The sequence below is a fragment of the Lagopus muta genome, chromosome 3 (genome assembly GCF_023343835.1).
Source record: "Lagopus muta isolate bLagMut1 chromosome 3, bLagMut1 primary, whole genome shotgun sequence".
Classification (NCBI taxonomy): domain Eukaryota; kingdom Metazoa; phylum Chordata; class Aves; order Galliformes; family Phasianidae; genus Lagopus; species Lagopus muta.
Genome location: NC_064435.1, coordinates 38,461,617 through 38,485,423, shown reverse-complemented (window position 1 = coordinate 38,485,423; position 23,807 = coordinate 38,461,617). Strand labels below are relative to the sequence as shown.

At 43.6% G+C, this 23,807-nt stretch overlaps 2 protein-coding genes across 3 annotated transcripts in view; both read left to right on the top strand.

Moving 5' to 3' along the window:
• Positions 1–3,629, top strand: part of LOC125691128 (lipoxygenase homology domain-containing protein 1-like) — a 221,619-nt gene extending 217,990 nt beyond the window's left edge. Inside the window, exon 61 of the mRNA XM_048940117.1 lies at positions 2,411–3,629. Within this exon, the coding sequence (XP_048796074.1) occupies positions 2,411–2,465 (55 nt within the window). The 3' untranslated portion in view covers positions 2,466–3,629. The remainder of the gene's footprint in view (positions 1–2,410) is intronic.
• A 7,321-nt stretch (positions 3,630–10,950) lies between these two features.
• XKR4 (XK related 4) overlaps positions 10,951–23,807 on the top strand; it is a 227,766-nt gene continuing 214,909 nt past the window's right edge. For both annotated transcript variants that reach the window (XR_007375587.1, XM_048938433.1), the window contains exon 1: positions 10,951–11,846. Coding sequence is in view for 1 of the 2 variants with exons in the window: in XM_048938433.1 (XP_048794390.1) it covers positions 11,005–11,846 (842 nt within the window). In the remaining variant the exon portion in view is untranslated. The remainder of the gene's footprint in view (positions 11,847–23,807) is intronic.

Here is a 23,807-nt window from a genome sequence, read left to right as displayed (position 1 = left end):
TGCAAAAGTGCTAGAAGCGTAAAAATGTTTGGGAAGCCTCTTTATGAAATGAGTACAATTGCCTTCATGATTCCAGTTAACCAGTCTACCTGAGCTCAGGTCTGTTTCTTGTGTAGTCAGTGGTAAAAATTCCATAGGCTGTTATGGGGAAAGAATCCACTGTATGTCCCAGTATTTTCTTAGCCAACGAGGTGGCATTAGAAGTATGGAGTATACAGATAATAACTTGCTAAAACAGGACATATTTCCTTACTCTAAAATATCCTAATTTTCCCCACTCCATAAAAAAATTTACTTGTCACCTGTTGTTAAGCAACCTAGACATTAAATATATGTATCTTTGTTTAATATATTTATACAGTTCCTTTTAAACCATGCATATATGGATAATAAAATGATCACTCTTTTCATCGTGTTGGTTACTCCTGTATAAGTCAGTGCTGAAATTCTTAATCCAAAAGTGAAAAAGCAGGCTTTTATTATTTGTTTCTTTGATAACTTCTGTGTATACTGTATCTATACAGTATATATAAAGTGGAAGCTATCAGCTCCAGTCCAGAATACGCATATTCTAAAACAGAATAGGGGATCATGCTGTGCAGGGGGGTTCCTGCATGGAGGAACCCAAGAGAGAGCTGCCAGGAGCCAGCAACCCTCACCAGAAAGGTTGATGGGGTGTAGGCAGGGCCCAGACCCCGAGTTACAGGGATTTCCAAAGCCTGGAAGTCTCCACAGGGTCTGAGGGCAGAGGTGGGTGTTTGTCACAGGTGCATGTGTGCCCAGCTCAATGCACTTTCTGAGCAAGTTGCCATATCGATTCAGTGGAGGAAGGGGATGTACTTCTCAGTGACACAAAAGAAAAAGGGAGTATTGCCACTTTAAGAAGCAGCAGGGAAATGCCTGTGAATTGTCTCAGAGGAATAAAGGAGGACTGCTCTAGGAAGACAATGTGGCCAAAAGCTCTGCTGAAGTGTCGCTACACGGATACACACAGCTAGGAAAACAACCAGGAGAAGCTGGAAACCATGGTACAATACAAAATCTGTCACTTAATCACTATCAGGGAAACACAGTGGGATGAGTCACACAACTGGAAGACTGCTATCAAGGGCTACAAGCTTTTTAGAAGAACAGGGGAAGAAGGGGCAAAGGTGTTGCCCTATATGTTAAGAAATAGACAGCTGTTTATGAGAAACAGCCATGATCAGGCTAAAAAGTTTGTGAGTTAAAGTTAGAGATTGGTCTAAAAAAGGGCATCTGATGGTTAATGTCTTCTACAGACTGCCTCATCACGGGGAGCTTGTTGATGAGGACTTCTTGCTTCAGCTACAAGAAGCATCACACTCTCAGGCACTCACACTGATGAAAATTTTCAACTATCCATTTTCTGCTGGGAAAGAAATACAGTGGGTTGTAAGCAATTGAGGAGACTCCTGGAGTGCACTGAGGATAACTTCCTGGTCCAGGCATTAGACAAACCATCCAGAAGAGAAGCGTTACTGGACCTAGTGCTCACCAATGCAGAGATCATTGAAGAGCTTAAGACTGAAGGCAGTCTGGGTTGTAGCAATCATGCTCTGGTTGAGTTCATGATCTCAAGGATTAAGGACTGGCAAAAAGCAAAGTCAAGATCTTGAATTTCAGAAGAGCAAACTTCTGTTTAAGAAATTAGTGGGAGGCATCCCCTGGGAAGCTGTCTTTAGGGACAAAGGAACAGGTCAGGGACAAAAGAATGGAGCAGAGCTGGCAACTCTGCAACTCTTTAAGGATACTTTTCTTAGAGTACAAGAGCTCTCCATGCATATATGTAAGAAATATAGAAGGAAGGCAGGAAAATGGCATGGCTGAGTAATGACCTAATGGCCAAACTCCATAAATGTCCAGGCAGTGAAAGAAGAAATTGTTGGCATGGGAAGAATATAGGGATTCTGTCTGGAAGAGCAAAGTGATGGAGCACTTCTCCTACAAAGAAAGGCTGAGGAAGCTGGTTTTTTTTTTTTTTTTTTCAGCCTGCAGAAGAGAAGGCTCTAGGGAAAGCTCAGTACTTAAAGGTCTTTCAGTGCTTAAAGGGAGCTTATAAAAAAGGCAGAAGCTCACACTTTACATAGTCTGATAAGACAAGGGGGAGCAGTTTTAAACTAAAATATGGGAGATTTAGGTTAGATGCTAAGAGAAAATTCTTAGGCATTCTGGGCATAGGCTGCCCAGAGAGTCATGGATGCTCCATCCCTGGAAACATTCAAGGCCAGGTTGGATGGGGCTCTAGGCAGCCCACTCTAGTGGGTGGCAGCCCAACCCACAGCAGTGGAGTAGAACTAAATGAGCTTTAATGTCCATTCCAATTCAAGACATTCTATGTTTCTCTGGTTCTATGATCGTATGACAAGTTTTAATGTTTTTTGCCTTGTAGGTGGCTTGCTGGGGATGGAAGCGATGGTAGCACCGTAGTGCAACTTTACCCATAGCTGCTCATTTTCTGATTTTTTGATAGTGTGCTGCTTCTCCAAATTCCTGCTTGTTTGATTTACTTGTATGTTATAATTCTGAAGGTATTGTAATTACTGTGAAGGAATGTCAAAACAATGCATTAAAAACATCACAGTAAATTAAACATGTCTAATGTGAACACTGTGCTCCAATCCAACCAGAGTTGCTCAAAATCTTTGCATGGCTGAAATTTAGAAAACATCAATTTTAATCTGTAACATGGCTCTGTGGACTTGAGCTGAGCATTCGTAATAGTAGATACATTTAGTAACACATTTTTATTTCAGTAATAATTTGTGAGTAAGTTGAAGTTAGCTCTTGGGTCAAATCTGCCAATTTTTATTAAACTGATACATAGTTTCAATTTCTACATTTATTAAAACTAATATTTCCTCAAAATCATTTTCCAAACAGGCTGCACAACTCTTTGGCCTTACCATGTGTTATTTCCTTTTTTATAAGACCAGGTATGTAACAGAGAGGAATAAAGAATTTGTTATTCAGGCATTAAGCCTGTGGCAGTAAGCTTCCCACTGGCATTTGACTGCAAAATCTTGTAGCTGAGCCAGAACCTCAGCTGAGATCCTTTAGATCCAAAGGGTCTCTTAAGAGAGACTTTTTCATCATTTCTTATCACTAGCACTGCAATAGCTCACTGGCTAACTTATGCAGCTCTGTGCTCAGCTTGCTGATTTTTGCAGTGCCCATTCTTAGGCATCTATCTGTCTCTCTAGTGCTATATGTGCAAATGTCATTACTTCAAAAAAAATCGCTATTACTATTGAAAACACACCATAAATACAAACATATTTAGAATAAATACACAAAATAATAAGCGAATAATAAGTGGCTAGATGTTTAGTTTGGTACTGCTACAGTTGCTGGTTGACTGAGGAAGAGTTTAGAATAAAGACGAGTCTGAAATGGAACCATGATTTGCACAACTCCAGAAGTTTGATGTCTGTGATCAGAATACAAATACTGCGTATTGACTACATAGGGCATCCCCCTGTTTAATCAAAGACTCCACATTTAGTACCTCCAAAACTCAAAATCTGTATAAAGAACTGAATTTTAGACCTGTTCGCCTCCAAGGCACTACCATGTTTTGTAGCAGCAATGTACTTTCTATAATCACAAGAATTAAACAAATCTGTACTCAGTGATATCTTGTCCGGCTTTTCAGTACATTTAATGTTTATTTACTCACATTGTTCTTTGAAATGAGGAATGTTGTCAGATATCTGCATGGATTATGAGATTTCAGTTGTTATTATAAGCAATAAACAAATATAACAGGGCTTGGCAGGTAATTTCAGTTTTATCTACTTTATACGTCATCACAGGGAGAGCTAGTGTAAGGCGTGGATGTGATCTGAGTGAGCAATGGAACAGAGTCAATTTCTTCTAAAAGTGCTCTTTTTGCTTACACTGGAATGGATTTGAAATTGTATCCCCAGAGTGCACAGTTCACTTACTTAGTATCAGTATTCATTACACTGAATCACTTCGTTGTGATCTATTATGTGATTTGTTTCATTATTATGTCTTTCATTAATAGTTTGTAATACTAGCTCTCTTTGATGCCATCTCTGATTTATCAAGTGTAAATAATGCCTCCCTAATCTGTTTTTTATTACTAGCAGTGAATACCTCTTTCAGCAGCTGGTGTCCTTACTTGAAAATTATTTCCTCTGAACATACAGAGTATAAATAAGGTATTGGATTCACTCCCCTAGATCCAGAGTCATGTAACACTTCTACCCTTCTACTACTGGAAAACTGTCACAGCACAGGGTTTCATTTCATTTCAAGTGCATTGCAGGTGCTTGCAGAACATATTGCCGGAGGATTATACTTTGATAAGAAAGCTTGAAATACCATAACTTCCTTATCAGTTCTTGCTTCAAAGACATGCCACTTAGCATATCGAGATTGTGACTGGAGCCAAACCCCAAACCTGCCTCTTCCGCATGGTAAACAGTGATGTCTGCTGTGTTTGGCACATGTCACTTAATCCATATCCCTTGGAAGGGACAAGAGAGCTGGCCAAAGGCAGAGACATTGCAGAGGTGCCACCTCGTGTGCACTCAGCTGCTGTTGCAAAGACCAGATGCTTTGCTCTTGTTGCCAGCACCCACAGTGTGTATGGAGACTCTGGGCAGATATTGACACCGGTGGTGCCTCTGCAGGAAACAGAGATGTGGCATGGAAATAAGACCTCCTGTGTCAGTAAGAGACCCAGGCATTTGGCACCCATGGAAGGAGCAGTGAGATAAATCAAGAGTCAAGGCTGCAGTGGAGAAAAGTGTTTGTCTTCTGCTTCCTCTCCCTGCTGCCTCCTGTCCTTACAGATCTGTGTGAGGGCAGTGGCTGCAGGATTTTATTATTCTTATCCTTGCTATTACTACAGTGAAGCAGTAACATTGAATTTTGCACTGCAGAGAAAACTTCAAGTGGGAGGTGGATGCTAGAATATAGCCTAAAAACATAGTATAGGCTCTTAAACATTTCTGCCCGTTTAAGCCCTATGAGTCTCAGTTTCTTCTGTTAATGATTTGAAAAAAAAAATATAGCCAAGTTCTGACTGATTCATTGGACCATTTAATCTCCGAGCAATTCCAAGTATGTTCTGAAGAAAGAATTCTTTCCTCCTAAGTATATAAGAGCAGCTTTATTATATCTATCTATTCTGTAGCTTGTCAGTGGGAGAAACAAAGTCAAATTAAGAAAAAAAGGCCATTCCAAGTGCTTGTCTGAGTTACCTTAGAAGTCTTGGGTGAGTCCTGGATTTGTTAATATTAGTATCTATAGACCTGTTTGCAAGTGTAAACATCCTCTGCTCACACATCAATTTAAAATGTTCTCTTGGACTGCTTTCCCATAAGGAAAAAGCTTGAAAAGTCCATGAACTCCTCTGTGCTGTGCTGTGCCTGAATCTTCCTGCATGAACTCATTTTAAACAGCTGAAGCAAAAAGGGGGAAAAATGGAACTGTTCGTTTTCTCCTTCAAACTTTTGGAAATTCTTAATTGTATTAAGAATTACTTATCTTTTTATAATATTACTTGTTATTTAATACTTAATCGTATTAAATACGATGTCACAGGACATCTTACTATCCCACTAGGCATTGTATAAATGCTTTTTCCATTTATAATAATGCGTGATTTGCTTGGTGTCTTGTTGGCTGCTGAATGCAGAATGGCAGTGGAAGATTTTGTGCACCTTGTACAAAGCTTGGCTGCAGGCTCGCTTCCTGTGAGGTCTTCCCATATATCTTCTGCCTTCACTCATTATACATTGACATTCACCTTTGGTTATATTTTAAAATACATGATATGAAGCAACATAAAAGGTAACTGGCATCCCATTTCTGATTAATAAATGTAAATGTAAGAAATCTTCAGTCAATCGTAACACAAGAAACCACGGCTCCCAATTTACCGTGAAATGTAAGTATATGTCAAAGATGAAAATATACTCCTAAATCATAGATATATAAATTATCCCACTAAGATTGAATTATAGTCTGGAGTAAAGTTAGGTGTTGACTTAAAAGCCCTGCTACTCTGAGTATCTTCTTATGAGGTAGGTGCATATGGGTTGGCATTTTCATGTGTGACGCACTGCAGAAAAGAGGTCTCTGCAAAATAAATACAGCATTACCAGGATGATATAAATGAATTAATTTCCCAAACCAGGGAACATTTCAGAGTATTCTTTGCAATTGTAGAAGTGAGCTAACGTGTTGAAATACTTGATTCTCACATTTCACCATCCCTGGATGTGTTTAAAAACTGTTTGGATGTGGTGCTCAGGGACATGATTTAGCGGAAGTTGTTAGAGTTTGGGTAGTTTGGTTAGATTGTGGTTGGACTTGATGATCTTTAAGGTCTTTTCCAACCTGAGCAATTCTATGATTCTATGATTCTCAATTTTAAAGGCAATTTTATGGTCCAAAAAAATTCCTCTGTGTAAATCAGCATACAGGTCCATAAATAAAATAATCTCAAGGTAAAGCAAGCAAGCAATAGCAGCTTATACTCAATATATTTTAAAAATATAAGGTAATTTAATGTTAATTTTGTAAATATTTTACCACTTTACTTTTCATTTGTGCTTTTGTTCATTTGCTAAAGTGTTGGAAACGCATTCTCAATGAGGTGTTTAAGTTATGAGATCATCCACTGACACGTGTGTGTTGTGAATGCAACTGTTTGGGCACAAGGGCAGTTTGGCACTGCAGTATGTAAATATTATAGAGACCTTCTATATCAACTGTGTAACTGTGTATGTAACTGGTAACTGTGTAACCTAAACACAGATCTACTGATAATCTCCAAAACTTGTGAAAACCTCACTCAGTGGTGAGGCTAATTCAGAGGGAATGAGTGAAGAAAATGGATGTTAATCAGATTCTCTGTTATCATGCACAGCAAGAAAGAGAGAAGCAGCACAGTGCAGAGGAATGCACAGTGTGCCTTTGGGAGAGAAATAAAGCAGATACAGGAAGGTAGCTAGAAGGGAAAGGGAAACAAACCAAGGAGGAAAGGGAGCAACCTGATTGCAGAATCACCAGGTCTTCTGAAGGAATCAGCAAAGAGCTCCTTATGACTTAGCACTTCACTTATTCCAGAGGGGGCCCACCCCAAGTCCTGCTGGAGCAGTGAAGTTCTGCACATCTCTTTCATGACACAGAATTGCCAAGGCTGCTCTTCAAAGGTTAAATGTGATGAGAAATGTAGGATTTTGTGCCAAAATACTACCATGGGGCGTCATTCTGTTTCAGTTATTTTGAGATAGAAGAAAATGCAGAAAAGTTTTCAAACAAAGGAAAAAAGATTTAAGAACAGTTTGGAATGAATGCATGCAAAAATTGAATCATAGAATCAGAATCATAGAATGCCCTGGGTTGAAAAGGACCACAATGTTCATCTAGTTTCAACCCCCTGCTGTGTGCAGGGTCACCAACCACCAGACCAGGCTGCCCAGAGCCACATCCAGCCTGGCCTTGAATGCCTCCAGGAATGGGGCATCCACAGCCTCCTTGGGCAACCTATTCCAGAGTGTGCTAGTAGAGTATAAATACATTCTGATGGTGAAATGAAAGGACAACAGAGGATGAGTATATTTTTGTAGGGCCATCTGTGCTGTAGAGCTAAAGAAGATTGTGAAAAAGATCATGGTTGAGAATCTGAAAAAAAAAAAAAGAAACTCATGCAGTGAAATGTCTGCAATGAAAAGCAGAAAGACAAACAAAATAAAAAGTATTCTTAGTGTAGACAGAGACTGGTTTGATATTTTAAGGGTAAAAAGGCAAAAAAAAAAAAAAAAAAAAGCAAACAGCAGTTGCAATTCAGAAGGCAAAGGCAGATCTTTGTGATATTCATAAAAATGTTTTCTTCAAAGAAAAGTGGGGAAAAAAAATGCCATGAATACAATGTGCTTCAAAGTGCATTTACGTGAGAAATGAGTGTGTCTGTACTTTGGTTTATGAAATATGTATCGATGTCTGCAATTGCATTTTTGCCCTTCAATTATATTTCATAATTAATAATTTCTGAGGTTTAGTAACAACATTGGCTTGCTGAATGCATGCTGGTTTGTACACTGTGTGTATACAAACTCCTCTGGCCCTGATATAGCTCCATAGGAGCTAAGCCAGAGTAACGAAGTGGAAATTTGATTCTGTTTCTTGGAAGCAATTTCTTCAACACTTACTTATTATTTGGGGCCCTTTCTATTGATAATCTCTTAAGTGATAAAATAAAACAGAAGATGTTCCCCTGGAAGTGTCCAGCAGCCGTACATTTAATTTAGGTTTAAATGTTCATCTGCCTTCATTTAACAAAGAGTATCAGTTAACAGATGATATGAGTCCTCTCACAAATGCCACAGAAGTTGAATCCAAAAAGAGAAAAACAAACCTAGTGAATCATAGAATCATAGAACCGTAGAATGGCCTGGGTTGAAAAGGACCACGATGATCACCTAGTTTCAACCCCCCTGCTATGGGCAGGGTCACCAACCACCAAACCAGGCTGCCCAGAGCCACATCCAGCCTGGCCTTGGAGAAATAGAGAAATACAGGAGGAAAGTGCAAAACCCTCCCCACACTTCAGATGAGTGGGTCTGATCTAAAACCTGCTGGGGTGAGCCGGAGTCCTTCAGTGTGGTGGGTGGATCTCTTCTGATCAAATTCTGTTCGCAAGGGAAGTGGCTGAGGGTGAATATAGCTGAAAAAGTACCCCACATCTGGAGCAGGGAGAGCAGGACACCAGGGACACGTGGCCCCAGCAATCACTGCCTCCAAGCTGATTGGTAATAACGTGCTGCCATCGGGCACAGCCGGCCTGATGCCTTCTGTTCCTAAATATTTGCTGCATTGCTCATAGGTATCTTCTGCCCTTTTAGTCCATGGGACCCCAATCTCCACCTTACTATCCTCACCCTGAATGACAATTTCCATTCGTTCTCCTCTCCCCCACCCCAAACAGTTTAGGTGAGACTTTCAGCTCCAGAAGCACAGCAGTTGCACCCCCATGCAACCCCATATCACCCCATAACCTCTATTAGAAATCTGTAGCACCATTTGACCTGCGTATGTCATAAAGTATCAACTGAAGTAACTTAAAATGCACACTAAACCATTTTCTTGAAGATTTAACTATAAATAGAATGACTTGGGAACTTATTGAGATACGTAAGCCACGAACTTGCAGCTAAATTAGCTCTTTTATTAAGCACCTTCTCTGCTGACAAGGGGAGCTTAGGTGCATATATTGTATTATATATAGGGACTGGGTGAATTATTAAAAGATACCTGGAGAAAGAAGCAATTTGCATTAAAAGTCTGAGGCAATGGAGATCATATGGACCGTAATGAGAATGAAATTAATGCGGGGTTAAAAAAAGGAACAGAAATAAAAGTGCAGCTCCAGCACTGCAAAAGAGATTGCAGAGGAAATGTATATTATTTAAGAACCATTATGCAATGATGTAATTAAAGACTCTTGTAATGTGTGATAACATGCAAAAGAACAAGCAAAATGAGGTTTCTGCGTGCTCGCCGCCTTCCAAAGGCTGAGTTCTGAGTTCTTAACACCCTCGGAATAACCCAGCAATGCACTCTGTCGTCTTTTCTTGAGATCTGAAGTAAAAGATTGTGTCCGAAAGGGAACTTCATACTGACCATGCAGATTGAAGGGTTAGAAGGCATTTTCAGCTGCCCATATAACTCCTTTTCTTTCATTAATAATTGGAAGGGGCTATGTTTAGTCACCTATCTTAATGTAACAGTGCCCTATCACAGCCACACTGACATTCCCATTAGAGCATTCCAGCAACGAGCTTGAACTCTCTCACTGCTCTGTTTTAGGGATGCTTTGAGCTTATTCCACAGGTATAAAATAGAGAGCCAAAGAGGTGTATCAGCGGCTCACCCCGCACGCATTGGGTATGGGGGCGAGAGGAGGCAGAAGGCCGAGGGCAGGCGGCCGATGAGAGCTGAGGGCACCGAAGCACCGCGCTGAGGTTTAAAGGGCTCCGGGAGCTCCCGGGCTGTGGGGAAGAGGATGGGGCGGAGGGAGGGAGGCAGGGAGTGAGTTCGTTTGCCGAAAGAAATGTTTCAAATGCCATTTCTTCGGGTTGGCGGACTAAAACGGTGCCTCCCCACCTTCCCCCAGACGCCTGTTAAGAAAGTGCGAGTCACGGCATCATTTGGGAATGACACTTCTCTCGGCTGCGTTTCACAAAGTTACGACAACTAGAGCGGCGTTTCCAGCGGGATGGGAAACGGGCGGCTGCGGAGCTCCCAACTCGCGGAGGTTGCCCAGGAGGGGCGGTTCCTCCGCTTCGGGTCCCCCCGTCCCCAGGGCCGCGCCGACGGCAGCGGGGGGCGGCGGCAGAGCCGGCGGAGCGCCCCTCCCGCCGGGACGCGGTGCGGTCCCGGCACACGCCCCGTCGCCACCGCCCTCCGGTGCCGCCGCGCCCGCACCTCCTGGCAGCCGCGGGGCCGAGCGCCCCCTTCCCCGCCCCTGCGCCAGCGCCGGTGCCGGTGCGGGGCGGGGGGCGGCGGCAGGGAGGGAGGAGGGATGAGGTCATCCTCTTTGCCGGCGTCAGTCAGCTGGGTGGTGGCGGCGGCGGGCGCGGGCGGCGGCGGGTGCGGGATGCGCTGCTCCGGGCGGCGCTGCCCTGCCCGCTCCCGGCTCGGGCAGAGCGCGGCGGCCCCGGCGGCCCCCGCGGAGGAGGCGGCGGCGGGCGCGGGGCGGGCGGGCTGAGCGGAGCTGAGCTGAGTGCGGCTCCCGCAGGCGAGCAGGCAGGCAGGCGGCGCTGCGGCCGCGGCCGCCGCGGAGGAGCCGCCCGCGGGCGCGGAGCGGGGACGCGGGGAGCGGCGGTCCGCGGCGGCTGCAGAGGGCGGGAGGCGGGCGGCGGAGGAGGAGGAGCAGGGGGAGGCGCGGGATAAAGGAGCGCTCGCTGCTACCGCTCGCTCTCCGGCGGGGCTGAGTGAAGCATCATGGCCGCGAAGTCGGACGGGCGGCGGAAGATGAAGAAGGGCGGCGAGGTGGCGTTCACGCCGCTGCAGAACTCCGAACACTCGGGCTCCGTGCAAGCGCTGGCCCCGGGGCTGCCCGCGGGCGCCGGGCCGGGCGGCGGCAGCGACGACGACGAGGCGCCCGGGGGCGGGTGCTGCAGCGGCGGCGGGGACGGCTCGGGCGGCGGCTCCCGCTGCTGTTGCTGCTGCTGCTGCGGCGGCGGTAGAGGAGGAGAAGGAGGGGGCGGCGGCGGGGGCTCGCGGGGCTCGGGCGGGGGCTCGTCCTCGCTTTGCCTGCGGCTGGGCAGGGAGCAGCGGCGCTACTCGCTGTGGGACTGCCTCTGGATCCTGGCCGCGCTGGCCGTGTACTTCGCAGACGTGGGCACCGACATCTGGCTGGCGGTCGACTACTACCTGCGGGGCCAGCGCTGGTGGTTCGGGCTCACCCTCTTCTTCGTGCTGCTGGGCTCCCTCTCCGTGCAGGTGTTCAGCTTCCGCTGGTTCGCGCACGACTTCGGCGCGGAAGACGGCACGGCCGCCGCCGCCGCCTCCGGGCAGTGCCCCGCTGCCGAGAGCAAACTGCTGGTGAGCAGCAGCTCGGCGGCCGCGGACATCGACTCCGCTCGGCCCTGCACGCCGCAGCGGCAGGCTTCCACTGCCAGCAAGGGCAACGCCAACAGCAGCAGCAGCGGCAGCAGCGGCCCCGCTGGAGGCGGCCCCTCCAGCAGCAGCCGCACCGGCAGCGGCAGGTCGGCGTCGTGCGCCTTCTGCATCTGGCTCCTGCAGTCCCTCGTCCACATCCTGCAGCTGGGGCAGGTTTGGAGGTGAGCGGGGGCCGGGTGGGATGAGGGGAGAGCCCGAGCCGCGTGCGCCGGGAACTGGGCTGAGCCGTTGGGAAAGCGTGCGAGGATTCAAAGGGGAAAAAATGGAAAAGAGGAGAGAAAAGGAGAGTGTTCTGAAAACGTGCCGTCGGTGCGTGCGTGCCGGGGTCCTGACGCGCGGACGGGACGGTGGTGCTGCCCGCCGGGAACTTTTCGAGGAGATGGGAACGCACGCAGCCTCCCGGCGCTGTGCTGGTGCTGTCTGCGTGTAATGCCCCGCTCTTTGCCCTCAGAACGCGCTTTCTGCACGATGTGATGCGGTGAAGGAATCAAACTTTTGAGTGGCTGCTGTCAGACAGATCGGGCGGCGGTGGGCTGTGCCGTGCCTTGCGGAGAGGCTGTGCCGAGGTGGGCGCAGGGGGAAGGCTCTCCCTGAGAGGCAGATGGATGACATCATAGTTTGCACAAGTCGCGTTTCCCCAAGTTCGGAGCGTGTTTCCAGGAGGGATTTCTCTGGGGGCTGAATGTGCTGTAAATACACTTAGTGCTGCTCGAATGGGGCAGAGTTCAGCCCGCAGAGTTTTTCGGGGGTTAACATTTTGGTATGGAATCGTGTTGTGCTGTGTGTGCTACAGCTGAAAATGCTTCTGGGGTTTCTTACCTGCTGGGTGGAATGGAATGCCTTCAGGTTTGTCTTCGGGAAACTCTATTATTTTGGAATTGTTGCATCGGAGAACACAATGTGATGTTACTTCAAACTTCTCTCTCTGGAGTTCTTAATTTCATTCCTAATCTTCATTTTGGTCATGGACAGGCTATTGCTGTGTGCCAGTGCAGTAGCAGCGTGGCTCTGGTTCTGCCTGTGGCCTTCAAGCTTCAGGGAACACAGCAGCACTGCAAGGCCATGAGACCCTGGGATGCCATAACAAAGTATCACTCACTTTCCGGATCCTTAGATTTATTGCAACAAATGGAGTATGTTCACAAGTGGGGAGAATTCTCAGTTCCTGGTGTCATTGGTTCCTTCTTTAGTATCTACAGCATAGCTTGAGAGCAAAGCTGATTTTGGAAGGAAAAGCAGTGCTTTGTTGTAGATCTTGTGTGTGCTCTACCTCTGTATGTAAACGTGGGGCTTTCTGAATGATCAGGCTTCTGTGCAATGTGTAGTGCAGTTCCTTAGAGGTGTACGTATAATGATTTCCATGTAGAAATTCACACCAATATCCATCTGTACAGAGGCTGAATGTGCGACATGCTGAGTGAGATGAAAGAGAGTTTTACAACTCTATTGGAGAACAGAGAGAAAGGTTGGGTGGAGCAGGGTGCAATCACCCAAGGCGCAGCTCTACCCAAGGAGTGCCTGGTGCTCTCAGCTACTGGTTTGCACATGGAGCACAATTCCTTTTGGCATAAAATCTGCTCCCTGTGGGATTACCTGGTCTTCCATACAGTTGGCTGAGCCTCTTCTGGTCAGGTATAACTTCTCTTCATGTTTTAGGAGTGTAGGATTACCAGAATATTAAATGGCAAGGAGTGCTAGGGCATTGTTTATATTTTAGCTTGTTATGCCCCCCTCTCCTTTTTCTTTTTCCCCAGTGAAATGGAGCCATAGAATTGTTTGTCAGTGACTTAGCAGTACTAGCGGTTATCCACAAATGTATGAATTATACGGTCAATTGAATGCAGTCTTGCATATCAACGCTTCATAATTAATTAAAGTGACTTCATTTTAATTCCCTGGGTACATCCCTCATAAGGGAGATCCTTAGCAGTCATCTGAAACTAATAATCAGCATCAGGAAGGAGAGACCCTGTCAACCCCCTAAAGAGCTCTATGTGTAAACAGAGGCTCGGAACAAGCATCATCCTTGGAAAATGAGTGCTATTTTCTGGGAAACGAAATGCTGACAAGGAGTAGTCCAAAACTTCTCCGAAGTGTAACATCTGCACTGGCCTGAGCCAATAGCCCCCTGAGCATTTAGGCTGAAAGATCTGAAGGATGTTTGATTGTATGTGTCAGCACCACAGGTGCACTATCCCTGTCCCCACAGGTGAGCAGCTGCTGCTACTCTTAGTTCTGTGTCTCCTTCTTCTTGTCTTAACTCAGTTTTCAGTATTTTCTTTTTCTTTTTTTTCTTTTTTCCCTTTGGGCCCCAGTTAAATCTCTGCTATGCTTGTATTAAAGTTTTCTAGCACTTTTTAAATTGAATCCCCCACCAGCAAAGATGGTAGTGGTATTTCTGTCCTTTCTCTGAGAAGGAGCTCTGTCAGGGGAGGGACAGCTGGGGGTTTGGGACAGGGTCTGCACCAGAGGGCAGTGGGCACGGAGCAGGCTGCCAGGGCAGTGGGCACAGCCCCAAGCTGATGGAGTTCAGGGAGTATTTGTATAACATAGGTAGTTGTGTGGAGCCAGGAGTTGGTCTCGATGATTCTCATGGGTCCCTTCCAACTTGGGATGTTCTGTGATTCTATGAGAAAGGAGCTTTGGATGTTTGGTATCAGTGTATGAGGAGAGAGGTTTGCTTGTGCCTGGTTGGGATTATACCAAGACTGGTGCTTGCTTTGGTCTCATTTGGTATTCCATCATCCTCTGTCTCCTCATTAAGTGCTGAATTGATTCCTGAAGTCTTCAGTTTCTCTTCATTTGTTTCATTGCCAAAGGTTTTAGGGGGGGATTTGTGGCAACTGCTTATTTAAGAAGACCATCCTGGGTACACCTGGCAATCCATACTTATGGATTAAAAGAGTTAGAAGTGTGGTTTGAGTGAGTATTTCTATAGTCTGACTTTTAATAATGTCAAAGCTTTTCTTTGTTTCATGTTTAAGATTAATTTTTGTTTACAAATATATTGAAAGCCAGATCATGGAAAATGATTGTGTGTTAATTCTAACTAAAATGTGCTAATGGAAAAATGAATGAAGTCTTTAATGTGACATAGAACAATGCTGTAGTAGGCAATCTAAAATTATTAAAACAAATTTTTATTGGAATGTGAGGAAGGGGAGCTGCAGGAGCTGCCCATCCATTCTGAACAGAAGTATGTCTTTTTTTTTTTTTTTAATTGGTGTCATATTTTTTTCCCCCAAAAATATAGAGGATTGAATTCTTCCATTTTGAAGAATGAGGATGTAAATGTCTCTTATTTGGGGGGTTGAGGGGATGGGCGCATTCACAGATTTCCTGAAGACACTGTTCCTCAGTTTGGAGGAGTTTCTGAGGAAATGTTTGCCACATCTGAGTGCAGCCATGGGGCCTTTGTTGGCAGCTAATTTCATGTTAAAATATGATCACAATGAGATGTGCTGGTTTTTGAAGAGGCATTGTGCCTTCAGAGTATGGGTACATTCCTATGTGTGTTCTGCATTTTACCAATACACGGGCATGAAAGCCACACTGTGGAGCCAGTTCTCCCAAAAATGTGCTGTGAGAGATGTGGCCTTTTATTAGCAGGCTCTGGGGTGTACAAAGAGGATGTAACACACTGGGTCTTTGTATTGCATTGTAAGGAAAGAAGGAAGTGAATGCTTTAATATCCCTCCCCAATTTATAGTCTGTAAGGACTGTGCAGAGGTATAAAGGCCAGCAGGTTTCAGATAAACTATTGGCCTTTGGGCATGGCATGAAAGTATGTAGACACTGCCCTTGAGCATCCCTTTGATATGCTGAGCTTCCCAGGCTTAGCCCTGGCTTTCAGATCTTGCAGTGGATAACAGGCGGTGTGGCTGGATGTTGGAGATAATAGGGTTCATTTGGCACCTGTGGAGCTGCTGGATTTCCTGGAAAGCTTTTTGTTCTGAGTGAACAGAAGATGGGTGCAGGGTGGCAAGGGTGTCAGTGTGAGGGGCCTGGGCTGAGCTCTGCCAGCTGTGTGGGAACCCACCTGGAGAAGGAGGAGGTGGAGTCAACTTCAATGCTGGCCCTTCCAGGTGTCGCTCGTTCACAGGGCAGATGTTTGTTCCAAAATAAGCCTGGTTCCCTTGGAGTTGCCCTATAGTGCACGTCTTCCACTGCTCTCAGTTCTGCCTAAATATTGGCACCATCTTCATCCACAGCTGGTTTTATTTATGTGCGATTTTAAGAAATCATTATCTTCCTTCTCCTTCCTGTTTCTTATCTGGGCAAAATAAAAGGTTGCAGGAGGGTTGTGAATGTGATGCTGGATTCTGGAAGTGGTGCGGGTTGTGGTCCCTCTGGTACCCTGTGAAGACACTTTTCACAGAGTGGAGTCGTCTGCCAAAGGAACTTCATCACTTGCTCTCATAAGCTTTACCTCTGCAATCATTTGATGCTCCTGAAATTTCAAAATAAAATGGGAAACAGTGGCTGTGTGATGCATGAGAAGGCCATACAACTTTCTCAGGTGCCCCCTATAAAGCATGCCAAACCCTTAAGCTGAAATTTTGAATGGTTGTTCAAATGAAGAAATATATTGCTAGCCCACCTCCATCCTTAAATAGACTTATGGCGTTCATACTCTCTGCTCTACAAAAGCAGTTTTGACACTTCTGTTCAGGGTAACGTAGGAGCTCAGTTTAGTTAGGTGGTCAATAATTCCAGCTGCCATTGGACTTCACACAGTGAGATGTGATAATATCTCAATCTGACACCAGTTTTTCTCACTGTTTTGAAATCTGTCAGATAATTTGTCACATTGAGTCCAAATTTATGAGTCATAGCCATTTCCTAGACAAGATTATTGCATATCCTTCCATCTGTCTCTTAGTAAACCAAAATGCTACTGCTCAGCAATACTGTATTTGAAAGAACCACAAAATGGTTTGAGTTGGAAGGGAACTTAAAGCCCATCCACTTCAACCCCCAGCTGTGGGCAGGGCTGCCCCACACCAGATCTGACTGCCCAGGGCCCCACCCAGCCTGACCTTGAACACCTCCAGGAATGGGATATCAGCATTTCTTTTGAGTTACTGCAGTTCTTGACTTCAAGTCCTGTTGACCACCCATTTTGCTTGCTTAGGATTCCGGAGAAGTGATGGACTGCCAGAAATAAGTATTAAAGTTCTTGTAACTTCTGTTTTTCCTGATGCCAGGACTACGAGGGACTGACTGTTGTGTAGCTGGCCTAACTACATTTGAACTTCCACTAATACATTCAGCAGAATAAATATTCCATTCTTTTTTTTCGTTAAGACAGTGATATGCAGATAAAGGCTGTGTCTTTCATAATTTTTTTTTGGAACACAAATGTGAAGCTTTACTATGTTCTTAAAAATCTCTTACAAGTCTGCATACAAATCAGATTTGGTATTCAGTTTATTCTAATAACCTAAGCTACATATAAAAGATGCTGATGTACTTTAGAAGAAAGATGCTGTACTTTAATAATTAACAAGGGTTCTCTCTGTGGAGAATATCTATCACTTACATAAGTTTTCAGATTTTCAAAGGACTGCTTAGGCACTAAAATCTCTGCTCAGTTGGCTTAGTAGGTGAACTCATATTTTACACGCAGAATGCTTTCTAGCAACTTATATGTGAGGGGGGTGCGGGGAATTCATTTTTGGACAAAAGCCAAATAGGTGGAAAGTCTTAGATTTTCAGGCTTTAGAGGATGTAATGTCCCAATGTGTAGATATTATAGGTGGAGTTGTCCACTGAAATGCAGGAATGACTATACATATGTGCTATGAATTCAAAGAAATGCTTCATTCTATAGCTTGTTTCTCAATGTTGCAGTCTTGCAGTCCAACCTGTTGAGTTTTTCTGGATAAAATTTCCTCCTTCTCTTTAAGTCACACTAGGAAAAGAGTGTAGCTCTGAAAGGTCAATGCGTGTGTCCAAATCCCCCTGGAAAAGCAAGAAAGAGTAACACCATGGAGTGATCACTTATTCTGCTCCCTATCTTGAGGTTATTTACATCAGAGCACTCCTTGTCGAGAAGAGTTGGCTGGCTTAGTCCTTAATGTTTGTCCACAAGGACTGACAACTACAAAGATACAGGAGTTCTTGTAAAATTAAAATGAAATCAATACTTTTGTCACTTAGTAGGATTAGCTTGTTCTCCAACCTCTGTTTTCCCATTAAGTAGCTTTTCATACTCAGTGGGTTAAACACAACGGTAACCTACAGCTTCAGTAAACAGGTTGTTTGGGAGGGATTTATTGGGCACAGGCAAAATCAATAGTTCTTTTGCTTACATTTCAAGGTACAGTAGACACTTGTGTTGCTGAAGTGGTGCCATTTCTGTCCATTTTAGCACAACTATTGTTTGTGTACATCATGTCAGAAAGACATAGGAGGCAAATAGGGTATAGAAAGATCTGTTTTGATTTCTTAAAATGCGAGGAGGTTTATAAGAAAGAGAATATGAAGAAGAATTCATACAATCATAGAATAGCCTGGGTTGCAAAGGACCACAGTGATCATCCAGTGATGATCGTCTACCATCCCCCTGCCACATGCAGGGTCACCAACGACTAGACCAGGCTATCTAGAGCTGCATCCAGGGATGGGGCATCCACAACCTCCTTGGGCAAGGAGATGGATTGTGGAGTGACACAGGAATACCAATTAGTCCTTGTGTGCTCTGCACCTGACTCCAGCTTGTTTCCCTTCAATCTGACCAAAGAGAGAGAGTATCTGAATAATGCTAAAAGTGACTGCTGGAGAGACTGGGGAAGGAGGCTGGAAAGAGAAGAGTTTATATGTCTGGACAGACTCACAGAGAACGTTGGATGCAATTTTAACTCTGACTGTGTCAAGTTGTAATTTGAAAAATGGTAAACACAAATCTGAGGTATCAGTTTGGCATCAATTTACTGGGAAGAGAGTACTCTTGAGTATGTTTTTGTAAAATGTAGAATTAATAAATAAATAGATAGGCCATGAGTGTATATTTTTCTAAGAGATTTTACTTCAATTTCCTAGCAGTCATAACCTGAATTAGCATCTCCTAGTGATCTCTGATTGCTCAAGTATTTCCTTATCACCCCTACTCTCATTCTGGGTTCCACCCTCAATGGCTGAAGAGTAATAATGTGAGATTTTTTTTCCCAAATAAAACATTTCCTATACTATACTATTTCCATTACTTTTCTTCTGTTATAATGTGCTTGTGCTGTTCAACACGTGCATGGTAGAAGATTTGTATGGTGAGCTATATGAATCTTCTTGACTGATGGAGTTAATCAGTGGGGATGGTTAGTGCTATCAGTTACAAATGATTTGGTATGACTGGTTGGAGCGAATGGGATGAGACTGCTTTGTGAGTGTTTTCAGAGGAAGTTTGGCAGTCAGTGATGTGACAACGAAAGTAGCTTTGTGTTCTTCTGTAAGTGGAAAGTATGACTTAGGCAAGACTAATGTACCAAGGACCAGTACCAGCTGCTTCAGAGAAAGATGCAGATGTTCTAACATGAACAAAGTGTAAATTAGCCTACAGATGGAAGAACAGTTTTCCTTATCTCTTATAGCTGCTATCTATCAGATTGATTTCTGTCCTTAAGGATGAAGGCTAGTGGTGCCACAGTGTGCTGCATTATTCACTTTAATGGGATGTTTTTGTGTAAACATCTAATCTGCCAAGTTCTTTCAGTCACGTTTTTCAGTGTGTGGCACTTGGGATCAGTAGCTCAGATCCAGCAGGTCCAAGTAAAGCACTTTGTGACAGTGAGCACTAGACTTCTGTTCTGTAGCAACATCTATACCTCACACTGACAGTGTTCATGCGTACTTCCATAGCAAAGAATGGAAAACCACTGTGCTCGTATTCTCATGGTATAATATTTATTAGTATGAAATTATGAGCTTTGTAATTACAGTTGTGTTGTCATTTTTTATCTTAAAGAGGGGTATGGGTGGAGTTATGTTCCTTCTTATTTTTCTTCAATTCTAAGCTTAATATTCTCACTTTATATGGAAATTTTTCTGCGAGGAAGATCTAAAAGAGAACTTGGCTTTACAAAGCAGAATTTAGGTGTTCTTCAGGTGCAATGGGTCTGAAAAATGTGCTCTAGAGAAATGGGCTCAGCAGCCCAATTGTTAAGAAGTTCTTTGAAGACCTAAGACATAACAGGCCTTAAATGTCTTGGAAGTGCCTTTGAGGCTTGTGTTTCTGCATTTTGGCTATGCTCAAATTGCTCCAGTACACACTGCTTGAGTTTCTATTTCTCTTTCAAGCCCTTTGCAAAGCAGGAACTAGGCTGAGTGGCACCAGAATCCCTTTGTGAGCAGAGTAATCATTTGGGATTTAGGAGACTTGAGTCCATTGCCCTTTCCAGTTGTGAGGGCTCAGCTCCTGTCCCCCAGAGTGTTTCCTTTACTGAAGCTTAGGAGGGTCTGGACTGAGACATTTACTCTTCTTCCTGCTTGAGCTGCATCATCACGCTGTCAGAAATGTCTTGTTCATGAGGCCGGGCAAGAAGAGCACAGTTCTTTGACCAAATACTTATGGTCCTCGAATACAGATTTCCTCATCTTTCCTGTACTGCTTAATTGATTTCAGTTGCCCACCTTTTAACCTTCTCTGTCTTATCCTAAATGTCCGTGCTGCCAGTATTTCTGTTTGTGAATGTGTGGTACTGTTGAGTCACAGCCTGAACCACTGATTGAGCACCTGGGGAGAGGAGCTCGTCAGCCCTGGAGGCACAAGTGAAGGCAGTTCAGCTGAGTGAGTGGAAGGGGAGCCTGGCTGCACCTCTCTTAGATTTCATTTAAGGGCTGACTGCCACTGGGGAAGGATCTCTTTCTGGAGGAGTGGAGCTTTCCCCTGAGAACCTGGGGTCTTCTGATACGGATAAGCAATCTTCTTCCCTTCCCTTATACTATCTTTCTATTGTGCCAATTCTTCTGTGATCATGCCTCTGGTGAAACACTTTTTCCCATCATGTCGGTCTGTCCAATTGCTGCAGTGAACATTCATTCCATATGTATAGTGTAGCCACAAAACTTATTGTATGTATCCACATCAAAAATACCTGATCAGCTTATAGGAGTAGAATGAGGCAATTGAAATTGGTGGAGGCAGAAGGATAGGTGCTCTTTTTTTTTTTCATTAAGTTCTTTCTCTGTCACATAGTTGACTATAGAAAAAAAGGCACTTTTGATGTGTTACTCTAGTTGCTTCACTCTTTTCCACAGCTGTCTTGTGCAAAAGGAAATGAGAAATTTAAAAATGCTTGAGTGCCCAGCTCTTGCTGAGTTTCTTGAAGATTGATTTTTTTTTTGTTGTTGTTGTAGTTGATCTTTATCAATGTAAGAAGCACAATTTTATGGCAGAAATAAAACCTGAGCAATTCTGTACACTTCCCAACTTTGTCTCCCAGCTCACCACAAGGAGAAGACTGGGAGCCAAGTATGCCTCCTCTCCTATCAAGCCCCACTGCACACGGAGCCCAGATTTTCAGTATGCATCAATTTGGTTGCTGTTTTTTCACGTCTGAATTTCAGAATGAATGTCTCTCTCCTTTATTTTAATTGGGGTTGGGCTTATTATCATTCTAATTTTCTTGAAGGAGGAAATTTACTTCTATCCGCCTTATTTGAGGCATTTTAGTCTATACTTCTGAAAATATTATGATTTAGTCACCTATTACATACCAAAAATATAAGTACTATATACATATTATGAAGTTTAATTTCTCTACAGTATGTTGAGTTACTTGTGGAAATTTGTCTAGATGGGCACTCGAGCTAAATTATTATTTCAATGTACCTATCAAAATATACTTTAAGTTAAAGATGTTCAAAACATGAACATCTCACTGTAATGGACATCCTGGTACATGTAAGCAAAAACTTAACATTTTAAGGATTTATTTCCTCAAAAGTTTTGTGTTTATTAAATCCATAATATGCTAAGTGACTTAAAGTTCTCCACACTCTTTCCTTTGCTTACATATTCTATGCTGTTCTAAGTTAGCTCATCACCTCCTCTCTTGCACTGTTTTCATTTTCGGTTCATTTGCTCTGGAAACTGAATCCAGCATGCTGTGTTAAAAATGGTCTGGCTAAGAAGTGCTGGGAGTTCTTTCTGAATGTAATGAGGATGCTAGGACCAAAGTCAGCCCAAAGCTTCCAAATGCGGGATGTTTCTGCTTCAAAAGCAGTGATGTGTATGGTGACAACAGACAAATGAGCCAAATGTGGATCTCATTATCATTGCCAGTAATAATGGTGGAAAGAACATTTAACACAGAATTATTGGGAAAAGCGTAAATGTATATGGAGTTCATAGTATACTAAGGAAAGATGTTCCGTAAGTAAAGACTGGGCAATTAAAGAGGATTTACCCAAGTGAAGCCAAATACAGCGCAGAGTATAATTAATGTGGCTGAGATAATTCAATAATAATGGCTTTGAACTTTTACAATAGTGCATTAATGCATGTGTCAGAAGGAAGGATTGCATTTACAATCAACAACCATTTGTTAGGGTTTTTTTTTGGTGTTTTTTTTTTTTTTTTTACCACATAGGTTAATTAAGAATACATGATGACAGTCTATGAAGATTACCTTACTGAACAGAGGGCTGTTCTTGGTCCTGAAATATGTCATTAAATATTTTTCCTGTACCTAAACTAATAATTTCTGTAGGTTTTTTGTTTTTTGTTTTTTTTTTCTGTAACATCCTCTCATTCTGTAAATGTCACTTCTGTGGCAAAGATATGCCCCAAATTGACTGAGGGAATTAATTAGCTGTTGGCATTTTTGCCTGTATGGCTACTGTGGAGGGCTGCTGGAAAAACTAGCACGGGTTTCAAGAGAAGCCACTTCACCATCAGTTCCTAGGTTCCTTTCTGAGGAGATCAGCAGAGCATGAAAACTGCGGAGTTGAGAAGAACAGAGAAACTCTGGATTAAGTGGACCCATCTCTGTGCAAAATAGAAGCTGTTGTGCAGGTGATATCAGGGAATGTGTGAATTTGGGTTTGTTTTGTCAGTGAGTGGTTGTTTTAATCTCATGAAGGTAGAAGTATAGCCCCTCCAGATGGAGAGAACTGGTCTCGTGACTGAGCTGGAATTTGGGCTGTGAGAGGTTCTTCATGCTTCCCTTCCTTCAAAAACTTCCCTAGCAGCAGGAGGCTGATGTTATTTGGAATTTTGGGGATCATTCCATAATGTAAATAATGAGCAGTTGCTACTACTTGTGATTTGAGAGAATGTTCAAAATAAAGAGGTGTTTCCTAACTCCACTCACGATCAATTTCAGAGGTGGACTCAACCCATCTCCTTGAGTCTGACTAATCCTCCACTTCTCATCCGTTTCTTATACACTCTGTGGGCTCTCCCAAGGGATCCAGCCCCTTTTCTATAGGGTTAACTTTTTTTTTAATAGGACAGATACCAGACTTGTAGTACATCCTGCTGTTGTGGACTTCATGTTAATATTGTTATTATTGATATTATTTGCAGCGTATTACAAATGAGCTATTTGTGTAACAAAAAAATGAAGTGATGGATGCACACCTTTATATTTATTAAATATTGTGTGATCTGACTGACTTCACTTAAGTACAGAAAGTATTGGATGAGAAGAACATGGGTGGATAGTGATATGACAAGGGGAATGGTTTTAAAATAAGTCAGGGGAGTTTTAGGTTAGATATTAGGAGGAAGTTTTTCACTCAGAGGGTGGTGACACACTGGAACAGTTTGCCCAAGGTGATTGTGGATGCCCCATACCTGAAGGCATTCAAGTCCAAGCTGAATGTGGTACTGGGCAGCCTGGTCTGATGGTTGGTGACCCTGCACATGGCAGGGGGCTTGAAAATAGATGGTCTTTGAGGTCCTTTTCAACCAGGCCATTCTGCTATGATTCTATGATGAACACTGGAAAATGTTGACTGTCATCTGAGTTATGATTAAGAATATTTCAGTAATGGTAGGAAAGTGTACCTAAAGGATACTGAGTAAGGAATAGCCATTAAACATTATACTCCTCTAGTAATTATTTGTTTTTTGTCTAATGTTAATTCTTAAAGGATTTTAAATTTCTGTAAACTAATTA